This window comes from Vipera ursinii (assembly GCF_947247035.1).
Source record: "Vipera ursinii genome assembly, chromosome: 2".
Lineage (NCBI taxonomy): Eukaryota > Metazoa > Chordata > Lepidosauria > Squamata > Viperidae > Vipera > Vipera ursinii.
In genome coordinates, this window is record NC_139513.1 from 263,102,414 (window position 1) to 263,124,825 (window position 22,412).

The 22,412-nt window shown below is 35.8% G+C and overlaps 1 protein-coding gene across 1 annotated transcript in view; it reads left to right on the forward strand.

The window, feature by feature from the left end:
• Nucleotides 1-22,385, forward strand: part of PDE8B (phosphodiesterase 8B) — a gene marked incomplete at its 5' end in the record, with an annotated part of 38,770 nt that extends 16,385 nt beyond the window's left edge. The window contains 11 exons of the mRNA XM_083354746.1: nt 3,972-4,049; nt 4,797-4,873; nt 5,247-5,411; nt 6,070-6,115; nt 9,454-9,580; nt 12,086-12,284; nt 15,307-15,524; nt 17,696-17,816; nt 20,121-20,288; nt 20,976-21,105; nt 22,084-22,385. Coding sequence (XP_083210872.1) covers nt 3,972-4,049; nt 4,797-4,873; nt 5,247-5,411; nt 6,070-6,115; nt 9,454-9,580; nt 12,086-12,284; nt 15,307-15,524; nt 17,696-17,816; nt 20,121-20,288; nt 20,976-21,105; nt 22,084-22,205 — 1,451 coding nt within the window. The 3' untranslated portion in view covers nt 22,206-22,385. The remainder of the gene's footprint in view (nt 1-3,971; nt 4,050-4,796; nt 4,874-5,246; nt 5,412-6,069; nt 6,116-9,453; nt 9,581-12,085; nt 12,285-15,306; nt 15,525-17,695; nt 17,817-20,120; nt 20,289-20,975; nt 21,106-22,083) is intronic.
• Between the last annotated feature and the right edge of the window lie 27 nt (nt 22,386-22,412).

Here is a 22,412-nt window from a genome sequence, read left to right on the forward strand (position 1 = left end):
AGGGGTTGAAATAATTTAACTCTGTTCTTCTGTTTCACATCTTGCTAGGTGGTCTCTGACACTTCAAAAGACCTAGAGTCTAAGTAGCAGAACTCAGATAACAAATATTGCCATCCATGATGTAGCTTGTTAGTTTTCTCTTCTGTTTCCTGTAAAAAGAAAATTAAATGTTGCTCTTAAAAATACTTAATACTTAAATTAAAGTAAATGCTTAATAAAGGTAAAGGTTCCCCCGCACATGCATGCTAGTCGTTTCCAACTCTAGGGGCCGGTACTCATCTCCATTTCAAGCTAAAGAGCCAGTGCTTGTCTGAGGACGTCTCCATGGTCATGTGGCCGGCATGTCTAGACGCCAAAGGAACATAGAATGCTGTGACCTTCCCACCGTAGTGGTCCCTATTTTTCTACTTGCATTTTTACATGCTTTCAAACTGCTAGGTTGGCAGAAGCTGGGACGAGTAACAGGCGCTCACTCTGTTACGCGGCACTCAGGATTCGACCTGCCAAACTGCCAACCTTCTGATCGACAAGCTCAGCGTCCTAACCCACTGAGTCACCGCGTCCCTCTAAATGCTTAATACTTAACTTAAATATTTAAAGTATCCAGGTACTTTGGTGAAATATGATAACTGTGAATTCTAGTCCCTGCTCATCTATGAATTTACAAAAGATTAAACTTGACAACGTAAAAGAATTCCGTCACTGGAATGTCCAATACCTTTTGTTAAATTAAAATGACGATTGGAAGTTAAGGATTTGATTATCTCAGGCATGTTACACACTTTATACAAATTAAATACCATTTATCTCATTCACTGAGGTGATGGAAATTGCTGTTGCAGCCTTACACAGAGTTTTGTTAATATTAGTTGATCTACATGTACAGGATTCTGCTGGAAGATCGTCTTGTGTTTTTGATCCCTTTTTTCCTCACACCAATATTAGTGTGTGCCAATTATAATTTATGAGTATTTTATGCAATGACCTCATAAATAATAAATACAGCATTGAAATAAACTAACTGGATCTAGAATTTTTTGCTTTATAGTAGAGAGCAAGTAATTAGTCACTAATAAACACTGCATTTAATAATAGTGGCTTATTTTTATATTCATAGAAAAATTCGACATTTTGTGTCTATCAAAAAACTGTGTTGCAGCAATGATATCAGTAGCAACAAACAGGTAGGATTTTCCCTTTGTGCAATTGTTTGTCACCTTCTTATTAACAACTGGATGTTTCCAAAGTCTTAAAGTATATATCATTTAAAATATAAATGTCAAATCACATTATCATAAAATGTATCTTGTGACAGTCAACTTTTGGTGCTTGATAAGATGATATGCATTTATTTTAGAGGCCTCTCCTATGTCTTATCAGCGAATGAGGATATTTAAATTTATCAGCTAATGAGGATATTCAAATTTCTCTGTTTTGAACAAAATTTTTAATGGAAATTTATGGTATTTCAAAATATACTGTTATAGTCATTCAGATACAATGTAATGAGGAGGTAGCTATACAGAGATAACAGCCTTGTAAAGTTTCTAACAGATGGTATATGATGTAAGCATAAGCAAACTGTACAGTAGATATGGGAAACTTTTAGCCTCCAACAATAATTTAACTTTCTCTTTGACATCCCAGCAAGAAAGCTGGTACAAGACAGTCAATTCCCTGAGCACCTCCAAGTTGCAGCTGTCTGAAAAAATATTTTTGGTGGCCTTCAACTGTTTCTGATTAAGAAAGTTAAGGGATATTTACTGCTAATCAAGCTTTGTGTGGTGATAATAATGTATGGTAGGTCTGTATCTGGCTCTTAGGATGGAAGGTTATATGTCTCTTTTGTGTTTCCTTTTTCATATAACACAAGACTTACAGGACACATCATGATGAAAAGTGTGCAGGAGACCAGTTTCAATCAGGTTAGAAAATAGCTTTCTATTATTTGAAGAATCAGAACCAGTCTTACTATTAGGCTGAAGGATGCTTTATAAATTATGGCACTTATGTAGAGGCAGTTGATTCTGGAGTGGAACTTCTGTCCGTGAAATCTGGAAGTCGTTTAAACTCTTCACATAGCATATTAGGAGCTATTACTCTTTAGCAGACTGCTTCTATTATACAGTAGTGGCCAAAATTGTGGAAACCTTTTGGGAAAAGTGTAATTTTGAGGTTTGATGGCTAATAGCACCACTTTTTTGGGGGGAGTAGTATCATAAAATTATATATCAATGGAAAGATAATTTAATCAAGAATGTAATGCAACATACTTTGTTCAATTATCTGGAACTTCTGTCTGTGAAATCTGGAAGTAGTTTAAACTCTTCACATAGCATATTAGGAGCTATTACTCTTTAGCAGACTGCTTCTATTATACATTAGTGGCCAAAATTGTGGAAACCTTTTGGGAAAAGTGTAATTTTGAGGTTTGATGGCTAATAGCACCACTTTTTTGGGGGAGGAGTATCATAAAATTATATATCAATGGAAAGATAGTTTAATCAAGAATGTAATGCAACATACTTTGTTCAATTATCTGTACTGTATTCTATGAAAAGTTATAGCCAAATAACCAGAAAAAGGAAGTGCAACTTGCTTAGGTTGATATCAGGTAGCTTTCCTTCATCTGATTGTAGCCAATGAGCATGAGTGTTTAGAGAGCCAATCACGTGTCATCCTGTTTTGGCAATGAGCCAATCAGATCACAGTAGGATTCAGTTATTGATGTCATGTACTGAAGCTGAGAGGAGAACATTTGTCAGTGTGTTATGTGATCGCTATCAAGTTGGTTGTTTTTTTTCCCCCCTTTTGTTTAGTGAGCTTGTAAAACGTAATAAAATTAAAGTAATGGTGCAAAGAGTTGACAGGTTGCCCGGAAAGCGATGTAAAATAGTATTATTAAGCGAACAAGGCTACAGTTATAAAGAAATTAGAAGAAAAAATGGTGGAAACTTAACCAAAGGTGGCATTTCTACTGTACACTTTCCCCAAAAGGTTTCTACAATTTTGGCCACTACTGTAAATTCTACTATATATTCTATTAAGCTAATTAGTCTTTTCAGTGCATGTATGTTTGAGTAGACTAAAAATATTATTTTCAACGTATGCAAAAAAGTGGAAGAATGTTTCATTAAAATAAATTGTGACATAATATTGCAAGAAAATAGAATATAGAATTAAGAGATTGACATTTATAGATTATGCTTCTATGGCATAGGCCCAGGCTATTTGGAGGAAACCCTTCTCTTGTTGTTTCTGCCAGCCTCACTGGATCTAGTTCAGAGGGCATGTGCTGGGTGTCCTCTATGCCATCTCACTGGACACTGGAATCATGCCTTCTCATTGGCTGTACCTGCTCTGTGGAACAGCATCTCCCTCACCCCCAAGATTTGGATGACCCCAATCTTTTTAGCCTTTTAGATTGGGCCAGGGAGCAGATGAGCTCTGCTAGTATGGATGTTTTATTGTTGATTGTTTATTGGATGTCAAGGAGGTGATGATGGGGGGCGGATTTTTGTTTTTAATCCTATAAATTGTGTGAAATCACTTGTATGAAATGGATGACAATAAGAATGCTATAAATGCATACATACATATATACATAGATATTATGGCTAAATACCACTTATTTGGAAAGAAGATACTATAAAATAATAAACTCATGAGTTTAATGTATTCCTGCTTATTCTCTAATAGGTTTTTTTAACAACATCTTATCTTTAAATCAAATCAAGTTTAACATATAATAAGGCAGTAATAAAAATTGGCTTTGAAACTACGAAATTAAAGAAGTTGGTTTCTTTGTTTTCTGTTATCCTTCCCTATTTAATTGAGGAAGGGTTCATTTTTAAATTTCTGATCTGTAGTTGGGAGGCAATTTAAAAAGTCAGTATTTTAATATAGGGAGAAAAAGTGGCTGTGAAAATAAATCCTACTCCTTATTAAATCCTTTCCTTTAACATTTATAGACTCTCACTCCTTCAGATGCAAGAACAGAAGGAAAGAATCCATTGATGTTAAATCAATAACTTCTCAAAGTAGTGATGGTAAGAAATGAAATATGCAGGAGATATTATTCAGAGCCCTATGTTAAAAGCAAATGCAATTGATGATTTAAGTGATTGGCATTTAATTTAATATTTTAGTATAATCTTTTCTCAGCTGGGCTGTTGAATAGCAGAAAGAGGCAGTATAAGTTTGAACAATGGAAAAAATAGGCAGTTTCTTACTTTTTAATCATACAGATAGTCGTCATGTACTGCCCACAATTAGGGCTCACAATACTGTTGCTGAGCAATAGAGATACAAAGTGAAATGTCATGTTACCATGCCTGATCTATGACATTCAGCTGTTGTTCTTAAATTAATCACCCATGGTCATAAGGCAAGTTATCACATGACCATGACTTGCAAATTCTTGCTGACTTCACTGACTTTGCTTCTGGGAAGCTGGCAGTGAAGGTTGCAAATGACAATCACATGACCACAGGATGCTGTAACTATCATAAACATGTATTGGTTGCCCATATTGCAATCATATGACCAAAGGGATGCTGCAACAGCCACATCTTCAAGAAGCACTCATAAATCTCTTTTTTCAACACTGTCATAACTTTGAACAGTCACTGAACCAGCAGTCAATAGGTGAGGACTATCTGTATATGCAATATAAACATAAGAACATACTATTTGGAACAATCTAATTTCAAATAATACAGTGTATAAGAGAAGAGCCTTTTTAAGGTTTTCAAATAGCCTTTTTAAAAAGCCTAATTCTTTTCTGTTTAATGCAGCACCAAGTTTACAGAATCATCAATATTCATCTATAGCAAGAATCCATTCCATGACAATAGAAGCTCCAATTACAAAGGTATGAGGCAAAGACTTTCTGATGTCATTTTATACATCAATAATCCTTTGCAAAAAAGCACGTCTATTCTTATTGTATTTATTGAAATATCAATTCATGTCACACAGAAATGTTGGGATTTAGTATAATTACGAGTTTCTGTTTATGAATGGATGGTTGTTTTGCACAAAGTCAGTATAGTGAATTTTTAAAATAAGCAATTATATTTTAATTTAATTGATTGATGAATTAGTTAATCATTTTAAGGCCAACTGCTTTATTCGGTTCATAGTTCTTTTACATGATAACTCAATATTGCATACAGATTTTATAAATACACTGGATTGAAAGCAATAATGGCTTTATTATTTCTTTTCCATTTGTAATCCTACAGGTTATTAATATAATCAATTCAGCTCAAGAGAATAGTCCTGTGACTGTAGCAGATGCCTTGGATAGAGTGTTGGAAATCTTACGAACAACAGAACTTTATTCTCCACAGCTAGGAACCAAAGATGATGACCCTCATACTAGCAATCTTGTTGGAGGTCTGATGACTGTGAGTAAAGAGACATAAATCACATCATCAGTTTCACTAGTAAAATCAATGGCTGGTATCCAGGCTCACATGAACAGGTTGTCATCATCAAGGATTCATTTGCTGTACATGTCTACCATTGAAAACATGCTAAAAAGAAATTTATAAAAGCAAGCAGCTGTGGTCATTGCAGGAGAAACAGTTCTAGATTCTTGGCCATAAGGAGAAGAGAATGTCATGAGAGACCTCTTCTGGACTGATTGTAAGAACAGCATTTCATGAAACCCATAAGCTGATTTGTGATGAAAATTCTATAAACCCATATCTTACTTTTATGAATGCTGGAAAGTGTGGTAGAAGAAATTTGTTGTTATCTTCTCATTTTTAATTGAAAACTCGGTGCCTTCTTTGATAGACCTTGAAGAAATAAAACAGTACATATTAGATATTGGATAGGACTGCATTTTCAATGATCTTTTTGCTGATTATGTAGAATATTAATATAGACATATAGCCACTTTTATGATTATTTTTAACATTTATATTTCTATAGATCTATTAGCAATGTTATCCTGCTGTTTAACAATAATATGTATAATAAATTGCATTTATTGAAATGTAATTTCATCTTTTCTTTCTCTTGGTGTATGGAAACCTTTTCTTTTCTTCATTATTTCAGGATGGCTTGAAAAAACTGTCAGGAAATGAGTATTTATTTTCTAAAAGTAAGTTTGTATGTTAAACTCTCTTTTTCTGTTCACTCATATCAATATTGCATAAAAAAATTTTTTTACTAAAAAATCAGAAATACAAAACTCTGATATCTTAATTTGTTTCATTAATTGTCCATTGAATTTGGCACATAAACAGTTTAGATGTGATAGGTGTTCACACAACATTTGGAAAGATAAGTTTATCCCTTTTTATTACCCCAAACTATTTGCAGTGCAGTAAACAGAAAACATTCATTAAACTTGTTTTGCTGTAATACAAGAAATAACAGAATAATAGAATTGGAAGGGACCGTGGAAGTTTTCTAGTCCAACCCCCTGCTCCTATACCATTGTGGATGAATGGCTGTCCAATTTCTTCTTAAAAACCTCCAGCGAAGGAACATTCACAACTTCTGAAGGCAAGCCTTTCCACTGGTTAATTGTTCTCATTGTCAGGAAATTTTTCCTTACTTCTAGATTGGTTCTCTCCTTGATTAGTTTCCATCCATTGCTTCTTGTTCTCCCTACTGGTACTTTGGAAAATAGATTGACCTTTTCTTTGTGGCAGCCCCTCAAATATTGAAAGACTGCTATCGTATCACTCCAGTCCTTCTTTTTACCAATTAGGTATACCCAATTCTTGCAACCATTCCTAATATGTTTTATCCTCCAGCCCCTAATCATCTTTGTTGCTCTTCTCTGCTCTCCTTCCAGAGTCTCAAGTTTTCAGATTCCCGCCCCCCACCTCTCCCTCTCTCTCAAAAAAAAGAACCCTTGCAGCATTTAATCAAAACAAGTTCATTTTAAACCTTCTTAATTTAAACTGTTGGCAAGCTTTTTGGGATAATTTCCTATTTGCCCGCATATAGATGGGGAGTTGAACAACTGGCCTTGTGGTGCAACTGGAACAATCTTGAACAGAACACGCTCAAAACTGTAGAGATGATAGTAGATTTTAGGAGAAGCCCTCCTATTCTACCACCTCTTACAATACTAGACAATACAGTGTCAACAATAGGGACCTTGAAGTTTCCAGGTTCTATAATATCTCAAAACTTAAAATGAATACCTACCATCAAAAATGTCATCAAAAAAACACAACACAGAAGGTTCTTCTTGTGCCTACTCAAAAAGCTCAGATTGCCCAAGGAGCTGCTGATACAGTTCTGCAAAGAAATTATTGAGTCTGTCATTTGCACCTCTATAACTGTCTGGTTTGGCACTGCAACCAAACAGGACAGGCCCAAGCTTCAACGGATAGTTAGGACAGCAAAAAAAAAAACAATTGCTACCAGCCGGCCTTCCATTGAGGACCTGTATACTGCATGAGCAAGAAAGAGGGCTGAGAAAATATCCACAGACCCCTCACATCCTGGACATAAACTGTTTCAACTTCTTCCCTCAAAATGACACTATAGGGCATTGCACACCAGAACAACTAGAAACAAGGAGAGTTTTTCCCCCATGCCATCATTCTGCTAAACAGCTAATTCCCACAACACTCTCTATGCCCTAGGATGTCAAACCATGTAGTAGGGCCGTATTACTATTATCCTTCTCATCTTTCCTATTACCTATTCCTTAGTATCATATGACTATAACTTTGTTGTTTGTACCTTATGATTTATGTTGATTGCTTTTATTAGTATCCTATAATGATTGTGTTAATTGCTTTTATTTAGTATCCTATGACTATCACTGAGTGTTGTATCTTATGACTTATGATTATGATCATGGTTATCATTTGTTGCTTTCATATACACTGTGAGCTTATTCACCAGAGACAAATTCCTTGTGTGTCCAATCACACTTGGCCAATAAAGAATTCTATTCTATTCCATTCTATTCTATTTTAATCCTAAATTGTTCCTTTAGTCTTATCTTTGATCTGGGATGGAGAATCACTGACTAGGTGGCTTGATTGCTCTTCTGCATCAACTATCCCTCTTTAACTTTGAAATAATTGTCTTTTGTATGTGTTTAAGAAAGGGAGGGTTTTTGCAGGCTTCGCTGCTGCTGTGAGCTTGCTGTCTTTTCTGCAGCCCTTGACCTTCAGACTCACAATAAGCCTGCAGAACTTTTTCAGAACTTGTAGATCTACTCATAAGGAGCAGACTTTGACAGCATACGTGGGCAATCTCCCAACTTCTCCTTATCTGGAGAGGTACCATTGATTAGGGCTTAATGTCATGTTGCTGGTCTTTGCTGCAGCATTATTTCATCTGTTCACAGAGGTATATTAATCTGCCATTTTCCCCTCACCTGCTAAACCGAATAAATAAGCAAACCAAAAGTGGGACTTTGACTGTGTACTTTTGGCTGCTATCTTAGCTTTTTCGCCCTCTCTCTTCTGACTCTACTTTTAACATGCATAGAGAGCAGAAAAAATAATGGACATAACTAAAGATTGAAATGTAGATAGAGAAGAAACCAAATTTGTGATAGATCATTAAAGATCAAGTTTAGCAAGAACAGAGAACAATACTCTTGCTTGGGGGCAGTGGGGAGCACCCAGCCAAAGACGAAGAGAACTGGGAAGAATGTATAGAACTAGGAAAGGGAAGAATAAAGCACACAGGAATGTAGAAGAAGCTAAAGGCCCCTGTCTCAGAGTTCTGTACCCCACCAGCAGATTCTCTATTACATAAATTTCCATGATGTAGAATCTACTCTCAGCTTTAATCCAGTAAAGGTGTAGTCGTGTATATATTTAAGTCACTTCCTATGTATACAAAACTGATTGAATATTCCTACAAATACTGTGTTTGCATCATAATGTGCAAACTTTATTACTGTTTTATTAAATAGACTGCTTGCATCTTCTGATGGCCTTAGATTCCCTCTTCCAGAACTACAAGTTATTACTTGTACCTAGCTGGCTGTTGCTAAAGCAACACTGGGAACAGTATCAGCAGCATTGAACAAGTATCAAAGAGGCTGTGACTTACGAAATATAATAGCACTGAAGTGTTCAGTACTGATAGGCCTCAGCCACTCCATAAGATGGAGAAGAAAGGAGGGCAAAATTGCATTAGGCAAGGTCAGTGTAAGAACCTCCCCAAGCCTAGAACGTATCTCACCCTGGTGTCTTTTCAGAGTACCTTATTTTCATCAGCAAAGGGCTAAGATGATGCAACATTGAATATAACAATATAAGAAGGCAAGGCACTCCTTTCCAGCAGCCCCATTTTACATCCATGTGTTCCATGTCTTTCCAAAGGCATGGGGCTTCTCCATGTTTAAGCTTGCTAACATCTCTAGCTTAGCCTTGAGACTCTCTTTTTATTAATGGCTCTACAATTGGGCACATGTTGACAGAATCATAACCTGCCTGTTCCCCATTTGTACAGATATGAATCAGAGCCAATCAGTGCCAATCATCATCAGTGATGCTCCGCCCTGCATTGGACACTTATTGGATGATGAAGAGAGCTGGGACTTCAACATTTTTGAGCTGGAAGCTGTTACAAATAAAAGGCAAGCTTTACATCTGTGTTCATTAGATAGATAAAATAGAAGTTTCAGGCAGTTGCAGTTTTGTCATAAATGAAATTTGTGTGGCTTATTTATAATTGTTTTGGCTGCGTCACTGTTCTGACCAAGGTCACATAGGCAGATGCAGGCATCAATAAAGTCTTTTATTGCACCACTAAACCACAACAGAAGGCCCTCCAGGGGTGTTGATAAACCTCCACTCCACTTTTTCCAACAAACCAACCATCAACAGTCAATGTAACCCAGTTCCACCTGCTGGGTCCACTAGTCACCAGAACGAAGCCCCCAAACAGGAATAAAGTCGAAGTCCACAAACCAGGTGCAGAGTTTGCAAAATAAGGTCCATAAACTAGTCAGTGTCTGCAAATCCAAAGGCTGAAACACGAGTCAAAGTCCATGAGTCAAGGTTTTCAAAACTCAGGGGAATGCATGTCAAAACAAATGGTTGTTCCCAATGAACACATCCTCCCCCGGCCTCTGGTTAAATCACTGTGAGTCAGGTGTTCCCTGTGAGGACGGGCAGGGCATCCTCCTCATGAGCAGCCTCACAGACCTTCTCTGAGTTTCCCTCTGCTCCACTCTCCATGGACCATGGATCAGGTGGGGGAGGCAACTTTTCCTTGTCAGAGAGGATCTGTTGTCCCTCATCGCTGCTGCCTGTCTGTAGCTGATCCTTCCCCACGTTTATGAAGGCAGGTGGCTCCCCATCCAGTCGATCACTTCCCCCACTGCTGGAGGGCCTGGAACAGCCGGACGTTCCACAGGAGATGTACCAGTTCCAACTCCTCCTCCTCTTCCTCCAAAATGGGGTCTGACAGGGTCATGACAGACACCTAGCCCTGGCAGGATTACAAATATCAACAGAATAAGACCTGTAAATGATGTGCTTTTCTTTCTATGCTTCATTTAGATGCAAGTGGTTTGTAAGTTTTAAATATATTAAAAAATAGCCTTTTTAATTCCATCTGATCATTTTATTATTTTATAGATATGTATATATCATTGTTAAAATGTTTTATTGTCTGGTTAGCAGTGTGATATTCTGGGCTGACAGTACTTTAGGGTGGTGCAAAATAGCATTTATTGTTATTCACAGCTTTCCTAAAATACAGAAGTTTTTTTAATGAAATCTTCCCTAAAATACTGTGTTGATACTATGTATTTTCAAATAAATAAATTGCTTAAAAGTAAATTCCTTTAATGCTGTCTTAGTTCCCCAGATCCAGTCTTTTTAATTCAATTTTTTATACTGTACTTTTTAAAATATAACTATTTCCTTTCATATGTAAGTTTCAAGAAGTTTCATAATAAACATGTCACATTCATCATAAACCTTTTAGATGGATTTTTTTATCAGAAAGGATAGAATAACTGCTAAGCAGACTGTTCAATGTTGCTGTGCTTAATCACGGTCAATTTCTTTGAAATCTATAAATTAAACCAAGATATATCATGTTTCTATCACTTGTGACTTTTAGGGATGGAACTACACAGAATCACATATTTATTTCTGCTAAATTGTACCTCAATATTCTCTCATTTTATGAAGAAATTGTAACTGCTCTTTCCCAACTGAAATTAGCTGCAAAATATTTAAGAATATTTCTTTACTGCCCTTCTCTCTTTAAGCCACATATCATTAAAGATGAATTTTGGGTACTTTCAATTACAATAATGTATGTTGCTAATATGGTACCTGCTGTTTTTCTAATCTCTCATCTGAAATTCCAAAGATTCCTTTCCTGTCAGATGCAAATTGGCACAGAATGAAAACTGCTCCTGGAGCCTTCAGCTGAGATGATGGTTGCAGTTGTGAGGATAACTCCTAGCATATGAAAAAGAATTGGACACACCCAACATACATTTCAGATAATGTGCAATTTGGGCCTTTATTTCTTTCCTTTAGTCTCCCTTCTCTAATTTCCTTCAGCTGTCATTTAGTTGGTTATCTTTGGGGGAATGGGACCCTGTACCTCTATTTATAATGAAGCAAGAGTGGTGGTACACAGGTAGTCCTCGACTTACAACCACAATTGAGCCCAAAATTTATATAGCTAGACAGTTGTTAAGTGAGGTTTGGTCCATTTTACAGTTGTTAAGTGAATCACTGCAGTTGTTAAGTTAATAACAGTTAGTTGTTAAATGAATCAGGCTTCCTTAATAACTTTGCTTGTCAGAAGATCGCAAAAGCTGATCACAAAACCCTGGGACACTGCAACGGTCATAAATATGAGTAAGTTGCCAAAGCATCCGAATTGTGACCATGTGACCAAGGGAATGCTGCAACTGTCTAAATGTGAAAAGCAGTCATAAGTCACTTCTTTCAGTGCCATTGTAACTTCGAATGGTCACTAAACAAACTGTTGTAAGTCGAGACCTACCTGTAATTTATCTAATATAGCTACTATCAGTAACCAAAGTTTATAACTATAAGAAGTTTAGTGATGAGTGACCTTGTTTCTTCATTCCTCTCTTGTTATGTTCCAGACCATTAGTTTACCTGGGCTTGAAAATTTTTTCCCGTTTCGGCATCTGTGAATTCTTAAACTGTTCAGAAGCCACACTGCGTGCCTGGTTCCAAGTGATTGAAGAGAACTACCACTCTTCCAATTCTTACCATAACTCTACTCACGCAGCAGATGTTTTGCATGCTACAGCATTTTTTCTGGGCAAAGAAAGAGTTAAGGTACAGCTTGTGCTGATAATTATCTGTTCCTGTTCCAAGTATTATTAACACATTCATTTTATAAAAAAAGGAGAAAGATTAGTTAAGAAGCAGTGGTTTGAAAACCAAAGGGAAGTTAAGTTTAGGTTAAATGCTGAGGAAAAGGCATCCATCTTTCCTTTCCTTACAGATTTCCTTTGGTTAAAAAAAAGATGGAAGTTAGAGAAAAGTAAGAGGGACTTACAAATGAACAATGATACTGGACCTTTCCCTGCCACAATCAAAGTTTGAGAATTGGATTGCACAACAACACAATAAAAGGCTTGCCTATAAGTACCTTAACTGGAAGCCTTTTCCAAATTATAAATTCAGAATCTTTCATTGAATAAGCACAAAAAAAATCACTATGAGATGGCATAACAAGGAAATCCAATCTTGTTCAGCACTTTCAACACAACTAGGGATACAGTAAGGCAGCTCTGTAGCCAAAGGTTTCTGTGATGCACATATAAAAGAAGTGGAGCTTCATTTGTACCATTTTGTCTACCCTCTTGATTTTTTGTAGCCATGCCCTCCAAATAATTCTGGAATGCGATTCTGCATTCTATATAGCTGAGTCTGGTTTTCTTAACTATTGCATTTACAAGAATAAATAAACTATTGGCTTCCGGTTCGTGCGCGCAGCACTTTCGGACATGTAGGGACAGTCTGTCTCCTGCCGTCCGTTTCTTTAATGTTTGGAGGACCCTGAAAAGGGTCACAAATCGCCCTGGAGGGGCGATTACCAAGAGGAGGACTTCCCTGTGATCGCAAAAGGGCGGCAGCCCTCCTCTACAATCCGGGATCATCTCCTTTGGCCTGAAGAAGAAGAGACCGGCCATAAAGATGGCTGATCACTTAGCCCCTCCCTGCCAAAAGCCAAAAGTACTACCTAGCACTAAGAAGCAATCTGGAGGACCTGGGTGAGCTTTTACCTTTCCTATTCCCTTAATCATCTTCCTGTGGGACTTTCCTGAAAATCTCCTTCCCCATTTCTTTAGAAAACGGCGAATATCTACTTTGGGAACAAATCTTAAAGCCTCAAAGTCACAAAAGAAATCCAATTAATGCAGCAAAGTATTTAAGCAATTTCAGCTGTATTTACTAAAAAGCTTCTATCTGTTGCTGGGGACTCACTATCCTATTCTCTCTTTAAACTGTGAATTAAATAAAAAAAATGGACTAATCCTACAAAAGTTCTATATTTAATTTGGAAAAAGAAAAAGAAAAACCTCTTACATTGCATGTTATATGTTATTGATGACATCTTCTGGCGAAACCTGGTACAGCAAGTAAATTTCCTTTTTCTGTTGTGAGAGCTGAATGAATAATAGAGCTGTTCTTGAAGATAAGTGTGGGAACATCTGGCACTGAATACAACTCTTCAGGAAGTGGAAAATCTTTGACTATTATTAAAACAGCCTCCATGGAAGATTTAACTGTAAACAACAACAAAATGGATGAATACATCCTGGCACTTGATTATAAACTGATACTGGACACAATCTTGGCAATGGCAGAGCAAATTAAAGCCAAGCTGCAAGAAAAATCTGACAATTTAAAGCCACCAAATCAAACTCTGACTGTAAATGAGGAAAAGATAACCCAAAACCAAATATAAGAAGTGGAAACTAACATTAAAATAGGAGATTTCAAAGAACAACAAAAGCAACCTACAGAAAACCTTAAAGTCCAAACTTTAATAGCAACTACAAAACTTACAAGCCAAAAAGTAACAGCACTTGAAGAAAGCAACACCAAGAGTGAAGACACTAAAGGCCTTCAAATACACTATATTGAGAATTCAGTGAATCAAATGTCAAAGATAATACCAGCTACTTCTTTCTACCTAACCCAGACAGAATTAGAAGAACAAAAAGATTTGACTGATTTAATGACAATTATATTATATCAACCACCAAAAACCGAACTACCAAAGCAAAAATACAATGGTTACAAAGGGGACATTTTCCTTGCAAAACTGACATTTTAATATGCTCCCTGGATTCAAATAAGGGGTCTAGGAAGAAAGGAAGATACATTTGAGAATTTAAAGATACCAAGAGCAAAGTATGATTAGCACAAAAGGAAGGCAAGAGTTAGATTTAAAAGACTGAACTTGTTTTTTGGGGGGGGATTCCTAAAGATAGACTATAAAAATATCTTTTTATGGATTAAGGGGAATCTCTAAAAATATCACTGATTTTACATTTAATTTTTAGATTTGTAAAGGAAATATAACTCCGAACTATATTATAGAATTCAGAATGACTTATCAAAAGATGGTATTTTAATAATTGATGTATGGTTAAGATGCCTTATAGAATATTCAGTGGCTATTTTTGAACTATAGTATAGAATCTAGAATTTTATATAAAAGATAGCATTTTAATAATTGTTGAACGGCTAAGGCAAAAAATATATTTCTAATAATTGGTGATTTGCTAAGATGAAAATTAGACTTTAATGGTAAAACAAAAATGTTTTGTAATGAACAATGTAAGTTTTGTAGACAAAAGAATTATTCTTTATTGAAATAGGGAATTGTTGGCCACCCAAAATTAAGCTTTTTTCTATATACTATAGGCTATTCTAGAATATCCTATTGCAATTAGATAAAATTTAAAAACAGGATATTGATATGTATTAGTGAAAATATATTTTGAATTTTGTTGATTGACTAGGTTATAACTAGAAATATACTAACTGGCTTATTTTGACTGTGTAATCACTAAGGGAATTAGAGAGGGCATCTCTGTTGATGTAACCTGACCTATTTACAAATGGCTATTTCTTATTTTAATTACCCAACCACCATATTGTTTCACAAATACATGTACATGTAAATATTAAAAATCAATAAAACTTGTTTAAAAATAAGAATAAATAAACTATTGAAGCACCACAGGGAAATGTTACTGAAGAGCAATATATTGCCTACATTAATCCATATATGGATGCAGATCTATTGATGATTGACACAAGACTTAATTTTTCCTTCTAGGGAAGCCTTGATAATTTAGACCAAGTAGCTGCATTAATAGCGGCAACAATACATGACGTAGATCACCCAGGACGGACCAACTCTTTTTTGTGCAACGCAGGCAGTGAACTGGCTGTTCTCTACAATGACACTGCAGTCTTAGAAAGCCATCACACAGCTCTGGCCTTCCAGCTGACAACAAAAGACAACAAGTGCAACATTTTTAAAAATCTTAACAGGTTAGTTTCTTCAAATTTTCTTGGATTTTTGCCTGGGAATAGTTTTGCATCTGTGCATAGTGTGTGAAATTAGTCTCTTTCAATATTTGGTATATGTAATATAGCTGACATTCATGAATATCAGTTCACAAGAATATCCAAATCTGAAAAATGTGATTCTAAAAGAAATTCACATTTATATCTGTATGAGGATTCTTTTCATTTTGGAAATATATTGTAAGTTTGCATAAAGTGTGTATTAAATATGTTGCAATGTAATGTGCTAATATGAAAATATATTTCGAACTGCTGTGGAAAGATACTAGTTCTCAATTTACAATCACAATTCGGATTGGAATTTTGGTCATTAAGCAAGTCATCACATGACCAGACCCTGATTTTATGACCATTTTACCACAGTCATTAAGGAAATCACTATGATTAAGTGAATCACATGATCCTTAAGTGAATCTGGCCTTCCCAATTGATGCTGCTCAGTGGAGACTGCCGGGGAAGGTCACAAATTATAATCTGCAGGATGACTGCAGGATGGTACAACCAGTTCTAAGTGTGAGCTGGTTGCCAAGTGCTTAAATTGTGTGGGAGTGGTGTGATAGCATTAACTTCAAGGATAGGTCATAAATCACTTTTTCCAAGGCTGTCATAACTTTAAATTACCTTTAAACAAATCGTTGTAAGTCAAGAACTATCTGGATACAGATAGTCCTTGACTTACAACCACAACTGAGCCCAGAATTATGTTGCTAAGTGAGAAATTTGTTAAATGAGTTTTGCCCCATTTTATGACTTTTGTTGCCACATTTGTTAAGTGAATCGCTGCAGTTGTTAAATTAATAACATAGTTGTTAAATGAATCTGGCTTCCCTATTGACTTTGCTTGTCAGAAGGTCGCAAAAGGGATCACATGACCCTGGGACACGGCAATTGTCATAAATATGTGTCAAATGTCAAGCATCCAAATGTAAATCACGTGACCCTAGGGATGCTGCAATGGTCATAAGTGTGAAAAATGGTCATAGGTCACTTCACAGTGCCATTGTAACATTGAACAGTCACTAAATGAACTGTTGTAAGTCAAGGACTACCTATATAATTTATTATTTTGACTTAGGCAACACAATAGCACTATGGTTCCAGAAAATTAATATGGTGAATTTATTTTTACTTTACAGGTAGTCCTCGACTTATGACCACAATTGAGCCCAAAAGTTCCATTGCTAAGAAAGACAGTTGTTAAGTGAGTTTTCCCCATTTTATGATCTTTCTGGCCACAGTTGTTGTGTGATTCACTCCAGTTGTTAAGCTAGTAACATGTTTGCTAAATGAGTCTGGCTTCCCCATTGGCTTTGCTTGTCAGAGGATCAGAGAAGGTCACCACATGACCCTGGGACATGGCAGCAGTCAAAAATACAAACCAGTTGCCATGCATCTGAATTTTGATCCTATGGCCATGGGGATGCTGCAACGGTCATAGGTGTGACAAACAATTATAGGTCACTTTCCTTCAGTGCTATCGTAATTTCAAATAGTCACAGGAAATAGCTTTAAGTCAAGGACTACCTGTATAAAGCTACTAAAATAACACCAAATGCCAACATCATAATACCCAAAGAAATGCAAATACTCACTCCAATGTTGTATGAATATTCCCTGTATATAATGTAGGTTGACAGAATTGTGAAGTAAGCAACGTTTAAAATCCAATAGGATATAAATTTTATTAAAAATAAAATCATGAATGTAAATGAATGGGCAACTTGTATTTTACAAGACAGACTTAGGACCAAGTTGAATAGGGACCGCAACTAAGTATGGCAAATGAGAAAGGAGCCTGTTTGCCCATAAAAGGAAGACAAAGACAAGATGGGAAAAGGAGTGGAATGAAGCAGCTGTACCTCTACTCCTTACCCCAAAGGAAGCCTACTCTTGAGTTTGTGACTACCTCAAATGCCTGCTGGCTTTGGTCATACCTGCTTTCATGGGGCTCAAAAGCTAAAGCCCACTTGTAGTGCAGTCGAACTGCGTGTTATACTAACACATAACTGCTCTACTTCAAGGAGATACCTATATAATCAAAAATGGATTTGCCAATGTGATACCGATATACGTGGGAAATCAGAAAAGGAATCAGTTTTACCAATATCCATTCAGATTGCTCTTTCTCTTTTCAGAAATCATTATCGAGCTCTTCGTCAAGCAATTATTGACATGGTCTTGGCAACAGAAATGACAAAGCACTTTGAGCACGTGAACAAGTTTGTGAACAGCATCATCAAGCCCATGTCCTCAGATGAAAGCAACTCCAATGTAAGCAGCAGACTTTGTGAATAAACCAAAGCATTTCAGTCAGATGTCTTTTTTCAATTTTGGTCATCTTTCATTCATATGACAGCAATTTTCTAATGGGAACAAGGGTGATTTGCATTTCATTTTCAACCATAAGTGCCCATAATTTTGTCTGAGTATATTCTTCTTTATTTTTATGTTATTTTAATGTTCGTAGTTTGAATTATTAATGTAATGCATGCTTCTTCATAATTTAAAGGGTTTATTAAAATGGAAAGACTGAGTAACGTGGAAATTATTAATAATAATATTTCAAGGCTTTGCGAACCATACATGAGATCATACAAAATAGTTTAACTCAGGATAAATTGGAAGATTGGTTCACCCAAGCAGTTTTTATCTCTTTCTGACTGACTGTGGTTCTTAAGAGTTTTCAGTGAGGTGTTGCTACATAAGGAGTTTACATTTTGGTCTAAGAAATAAGCTGCTGCAATAAAATGTTGCATTGTGCAATGGATCAAAGTTGGTCTACAACCACTTCACCCATTCCATCCTTGCCAATCCCCATTGAAAAATCAAAGCAAAACCTGACCTTTGGTTTTTAAAGTTTTCTGCAGTCAGATAGCATTCATTGAATGCTGAAATTGCTCAGCCTAATGTTTTTTAGTTCTTTTGCAAACCAGAGTTTTGATTATGCTGGTTCTTTCTTTTCTATGAATACTGCCATCACTCAATATGTAAATATAAGCACTCTTAATTGAAGATTGGAATTTGTATGAATTTAGCAGTGTGTATAGATCTAAGATTTTATTTAGAATAATTTCAACACTACATTCTTTCAAATACCTGTTCACATATAGTAATGAAGGCATTACATGGATTTACATGTAAAATGATAGTTTTATGTTCCTATGGATTTGGGAGAGTTACTTTCATACCTGTATTAATATAAATATCCATGTAGAAAGATTTCTAAAAATATACAAAGAGCTAGAGGAAAATTTGCAATAAATACGTTTTACAATATTTTTCATATTGGAGTCACCTATATCTACACCAGTTTAAGTTCTGTGAATTTCAACTCCAGAACTCCTGAGCCAGCATAGTTCTTATTATGCATTAGATGCCAAAAGGGTACAAATACAAGAGTTCTGATAGGGCTGTGGTCAAAGTGCAGTATTGTAGACAAACTCTGCCCACAGCCTAGAGTTTGATCCTGATGGGGCTCGAAGGTGATTCAGTCTTCCATTCTTCCAAGGTTGGTAAAATGAGGACCCAGATTGTTGGGGGCAACATGCAAATAATGCTTACTTGTAAACTGTCTAAAGAATGCTGTAAAGCACTATGGGGCGGTATGTAAGTCTAAATTCTATTGCTTTGCTATACAGTATAATGAAAATCTATGGCTTTTTATACTTTTATTTTGATTATATTATAAAATATATTACTACATTGTTTTTATAATACTTTGCTCTTTGTATAATTGAAACCTTTATCACCAGTTACAACAATGGTGGAGGGGTTTTTTAGCACATAGGAATTAGTCAAAGACTTATTAAGTAAGGTGAAACGAAGGAACTTGCCTTCTTCACTTCACAATTACTAGTATGGAGGCTACTTTCTCTCAAAATGAAGCTCTGAAGGGATACTGTGCTCAGGCATCACCAAAGCAAATTGTGTTATATTTTGGAGCTTTATACAGTGTAATTCAAATAGGATCTTTTATTTTTCTATAGTTGTTGAGCATTTAACAGCTATGAGCCAATGCATATATAAAAATAAATTGGTTCAATGAAATAAGTGTAGAGTATGCAGCTAATATTTTATTATTAAAAATACTTCAAGATGTTGTGACCTTTGACACAGATGTATTCATAGTATAGTAAAAAAAAGATATAGAATAAATCAGTGGCCAAAGAAACCCACATCTGAACAAGAATCCCTCATCATTGTTTTGGTTGATTCATTGTCACCATAATAAATTGCGGTTTACAATATTTGAATTCATTAGACTGAATTCTGACACTACCCAATAATCAGTTTCCTGAGGATTGTACAAAACATACACATTTCATTGCCCCACAAAGCAATGAAAAATCATAAACGCAGTACACTATTTCAGTTAAAAAAGTATTGTACCTTCTGATAAGTTTAAGTAAGAAAGCAACTTCTTCACTGGTTCAATTCTCCAAAACCACCAAGTGACTATGTAGTTTTCCTTATACTGCATATTTACAGACTATTATGGTAATATTATATAGTGACAATGAGCAGTAATGCCAACCAATACTATGAATATCCATTTTCCAGAATGATGGTAGTGATTGCGAATACACAAACAGTCTCAAGAACTTTCCAGATAACCAAATTCTGATCAAGCGCATGATGATAAAATGTGCAGATGTTGCAAATCCATGTCGTCCACTAGAATTGTGTATTGAATGGGCTGGGAGAATTTCTGAAGAATATTTTGCCCAGGTATGAATTTACTATTGTTAAAAAATAAAAAAAACATTTTAGTTTATCATTCTAAAAGCTAATGCTTCTGAAGTAATCTGATTAACATGAAAAGCTTAATGTAATAATTTTATTCGTGTTACTGAGCAACTATTTCTTATTCCCCAATAGCTTTTAATTTATTCTTATTTGTATGGTGCCCTGCTTACATATTTTACTTTGGGTGATTAACATCATGTTAAAATGGACAATCTGTTTCTCAATCATCTTATAAGAGTAGACTCTAATGCCAGAGCAATAGCATCAGCTCCTAACATGTTAAATGCTGAGAAAACAAATTCTAGTCTTAATCTTGAGATATGAATTGTGTGTAAGAAAGGCAGAGTAAAATAATCCTAAATAAGAAGTGAAATGCCATTTTTCATGCACACGAACTGTTACATGTGTGTTTATCTCATCTTTATCTTGTCTGGTTAAAGCAACGATTTAACAATCCCACATTATTTTCCCTTATAAAAAGTAAGACAATAGATCTAGTTTCATTTAGGATTACATTTTCAGTTGCCAACAAACTCAGTTTCGTTCATTGAGTTATATACGTTTTCTTTGCTAGATCAGTTTTAGTCCAGTAATTAATTATAAAATGGACCGTTGATCTACTTTTGTAATTTTCATCCTGGTTGTAAAGTTGAAAAATTCCCCCCACAGACTGATGAAGAAAAGAAGCAGGGCCTACCCGTTGTGATGCCCATATTTGATCGAAATACCTGCAGCATCCCCAAGTCTCAGATATCCTTCATTGATTACTTTATAATGGACATGTTTGATGCTTGGGATGGTAAGAATTTCCATTTTTCCTCTTCCCCTTTGAGCAATGCATTTTTTTTATTATTTTGCCAAGCAGTCCAGTAGGTCTTATGCATTAAACAATATCCTTGACCTTTCTGCTATTTAGAGCCTGACTAGGATGTTTTCTATCCAGACACAGTTGTTCTGGCAAGAGAATATGGGGGAAGCGGGGAATTCTTCCCACTGATTGTGTGGCCTTCTGGAAAAAAAAAGCTTAGAGTTTCATGCTGGTTAAAGTTATTTTAACACTATTTTTAAAAGGCTAGACTGGAGAGAGATTATATTTAAGTGACAGCTGTATGGGATTTAACAATTCTACAACTCTAACTCTACAGCTGTTTGTTTTTAAATCTGGCAGAAACACTGAGTTATTGTAAAGGCAAAATGAAACTATCAAATATCATTAGGAAGAATTGCATGGTTTCCCAAATAATATAGGTGCGAGGTGAAAACCAGTTCAATGAGGATTGGCCATACTCAATGGCCAGAGAAGGCTGATAATTGGCAATGACAATGTGGAAAGCTGTGATGTACAGCAAGAGTTCATTGCTGGAGGAATCTGAAATTAACTCAGTGGATTTGCATTTCCCATAAATGAATTGGAATGTAATTATATGAATCAGAATTCTCAAAATTTCACAAATGTTTAAATATGAATTTTCATGTACTTTTAAAAATGAATTTATGTCAAGAGGCATGATGGAATAAATTTAATGAACATGTGCAAAAAAGTTAAAGGTGGAAATGATATCCCACGTTCTGTTGTAAGGTACACTTGGGGGAGGAAAAACTTTGAAGAGAAGCGTTGTTACCTGGTTGTGCTACTGCTTGGCATATAAAATTATTCTTTGTATAATGCTAACAGTTGATCCTAAACATACAAAGGCTGAAAGACTGCAGAAATTATTCATGCTTTTAAAATAAGTATGGCATTGCTTCCCCCACCCCATCCCTCTGTATCTCTCAGCATTTGCATATCTACCTGGTCTGATGCAACACCTAGCAAATAACTACAAACACTGGAAAAAATTAGACGAATCAAAGTGTAGGAGCCTTCGTCTCCCTTCAGAGAATAATCTTGGAAGCTGAAGAGAACAAAAGAAAGATCATAGCCTACCACGTACACTGTGAACCATATACTTGTATGGACCCAAGAAGGGCAGAATTTCCTTCACAATGAAGTAACCAACTGGGAAATGCGGAGAAAAATATTGTTTCTCAATTTTAAAGTGTTCAAAATTCTATAAAACTATGGGCTTTTTTAATAAAGGAGATAATTTAAAGACAAGAACTGGT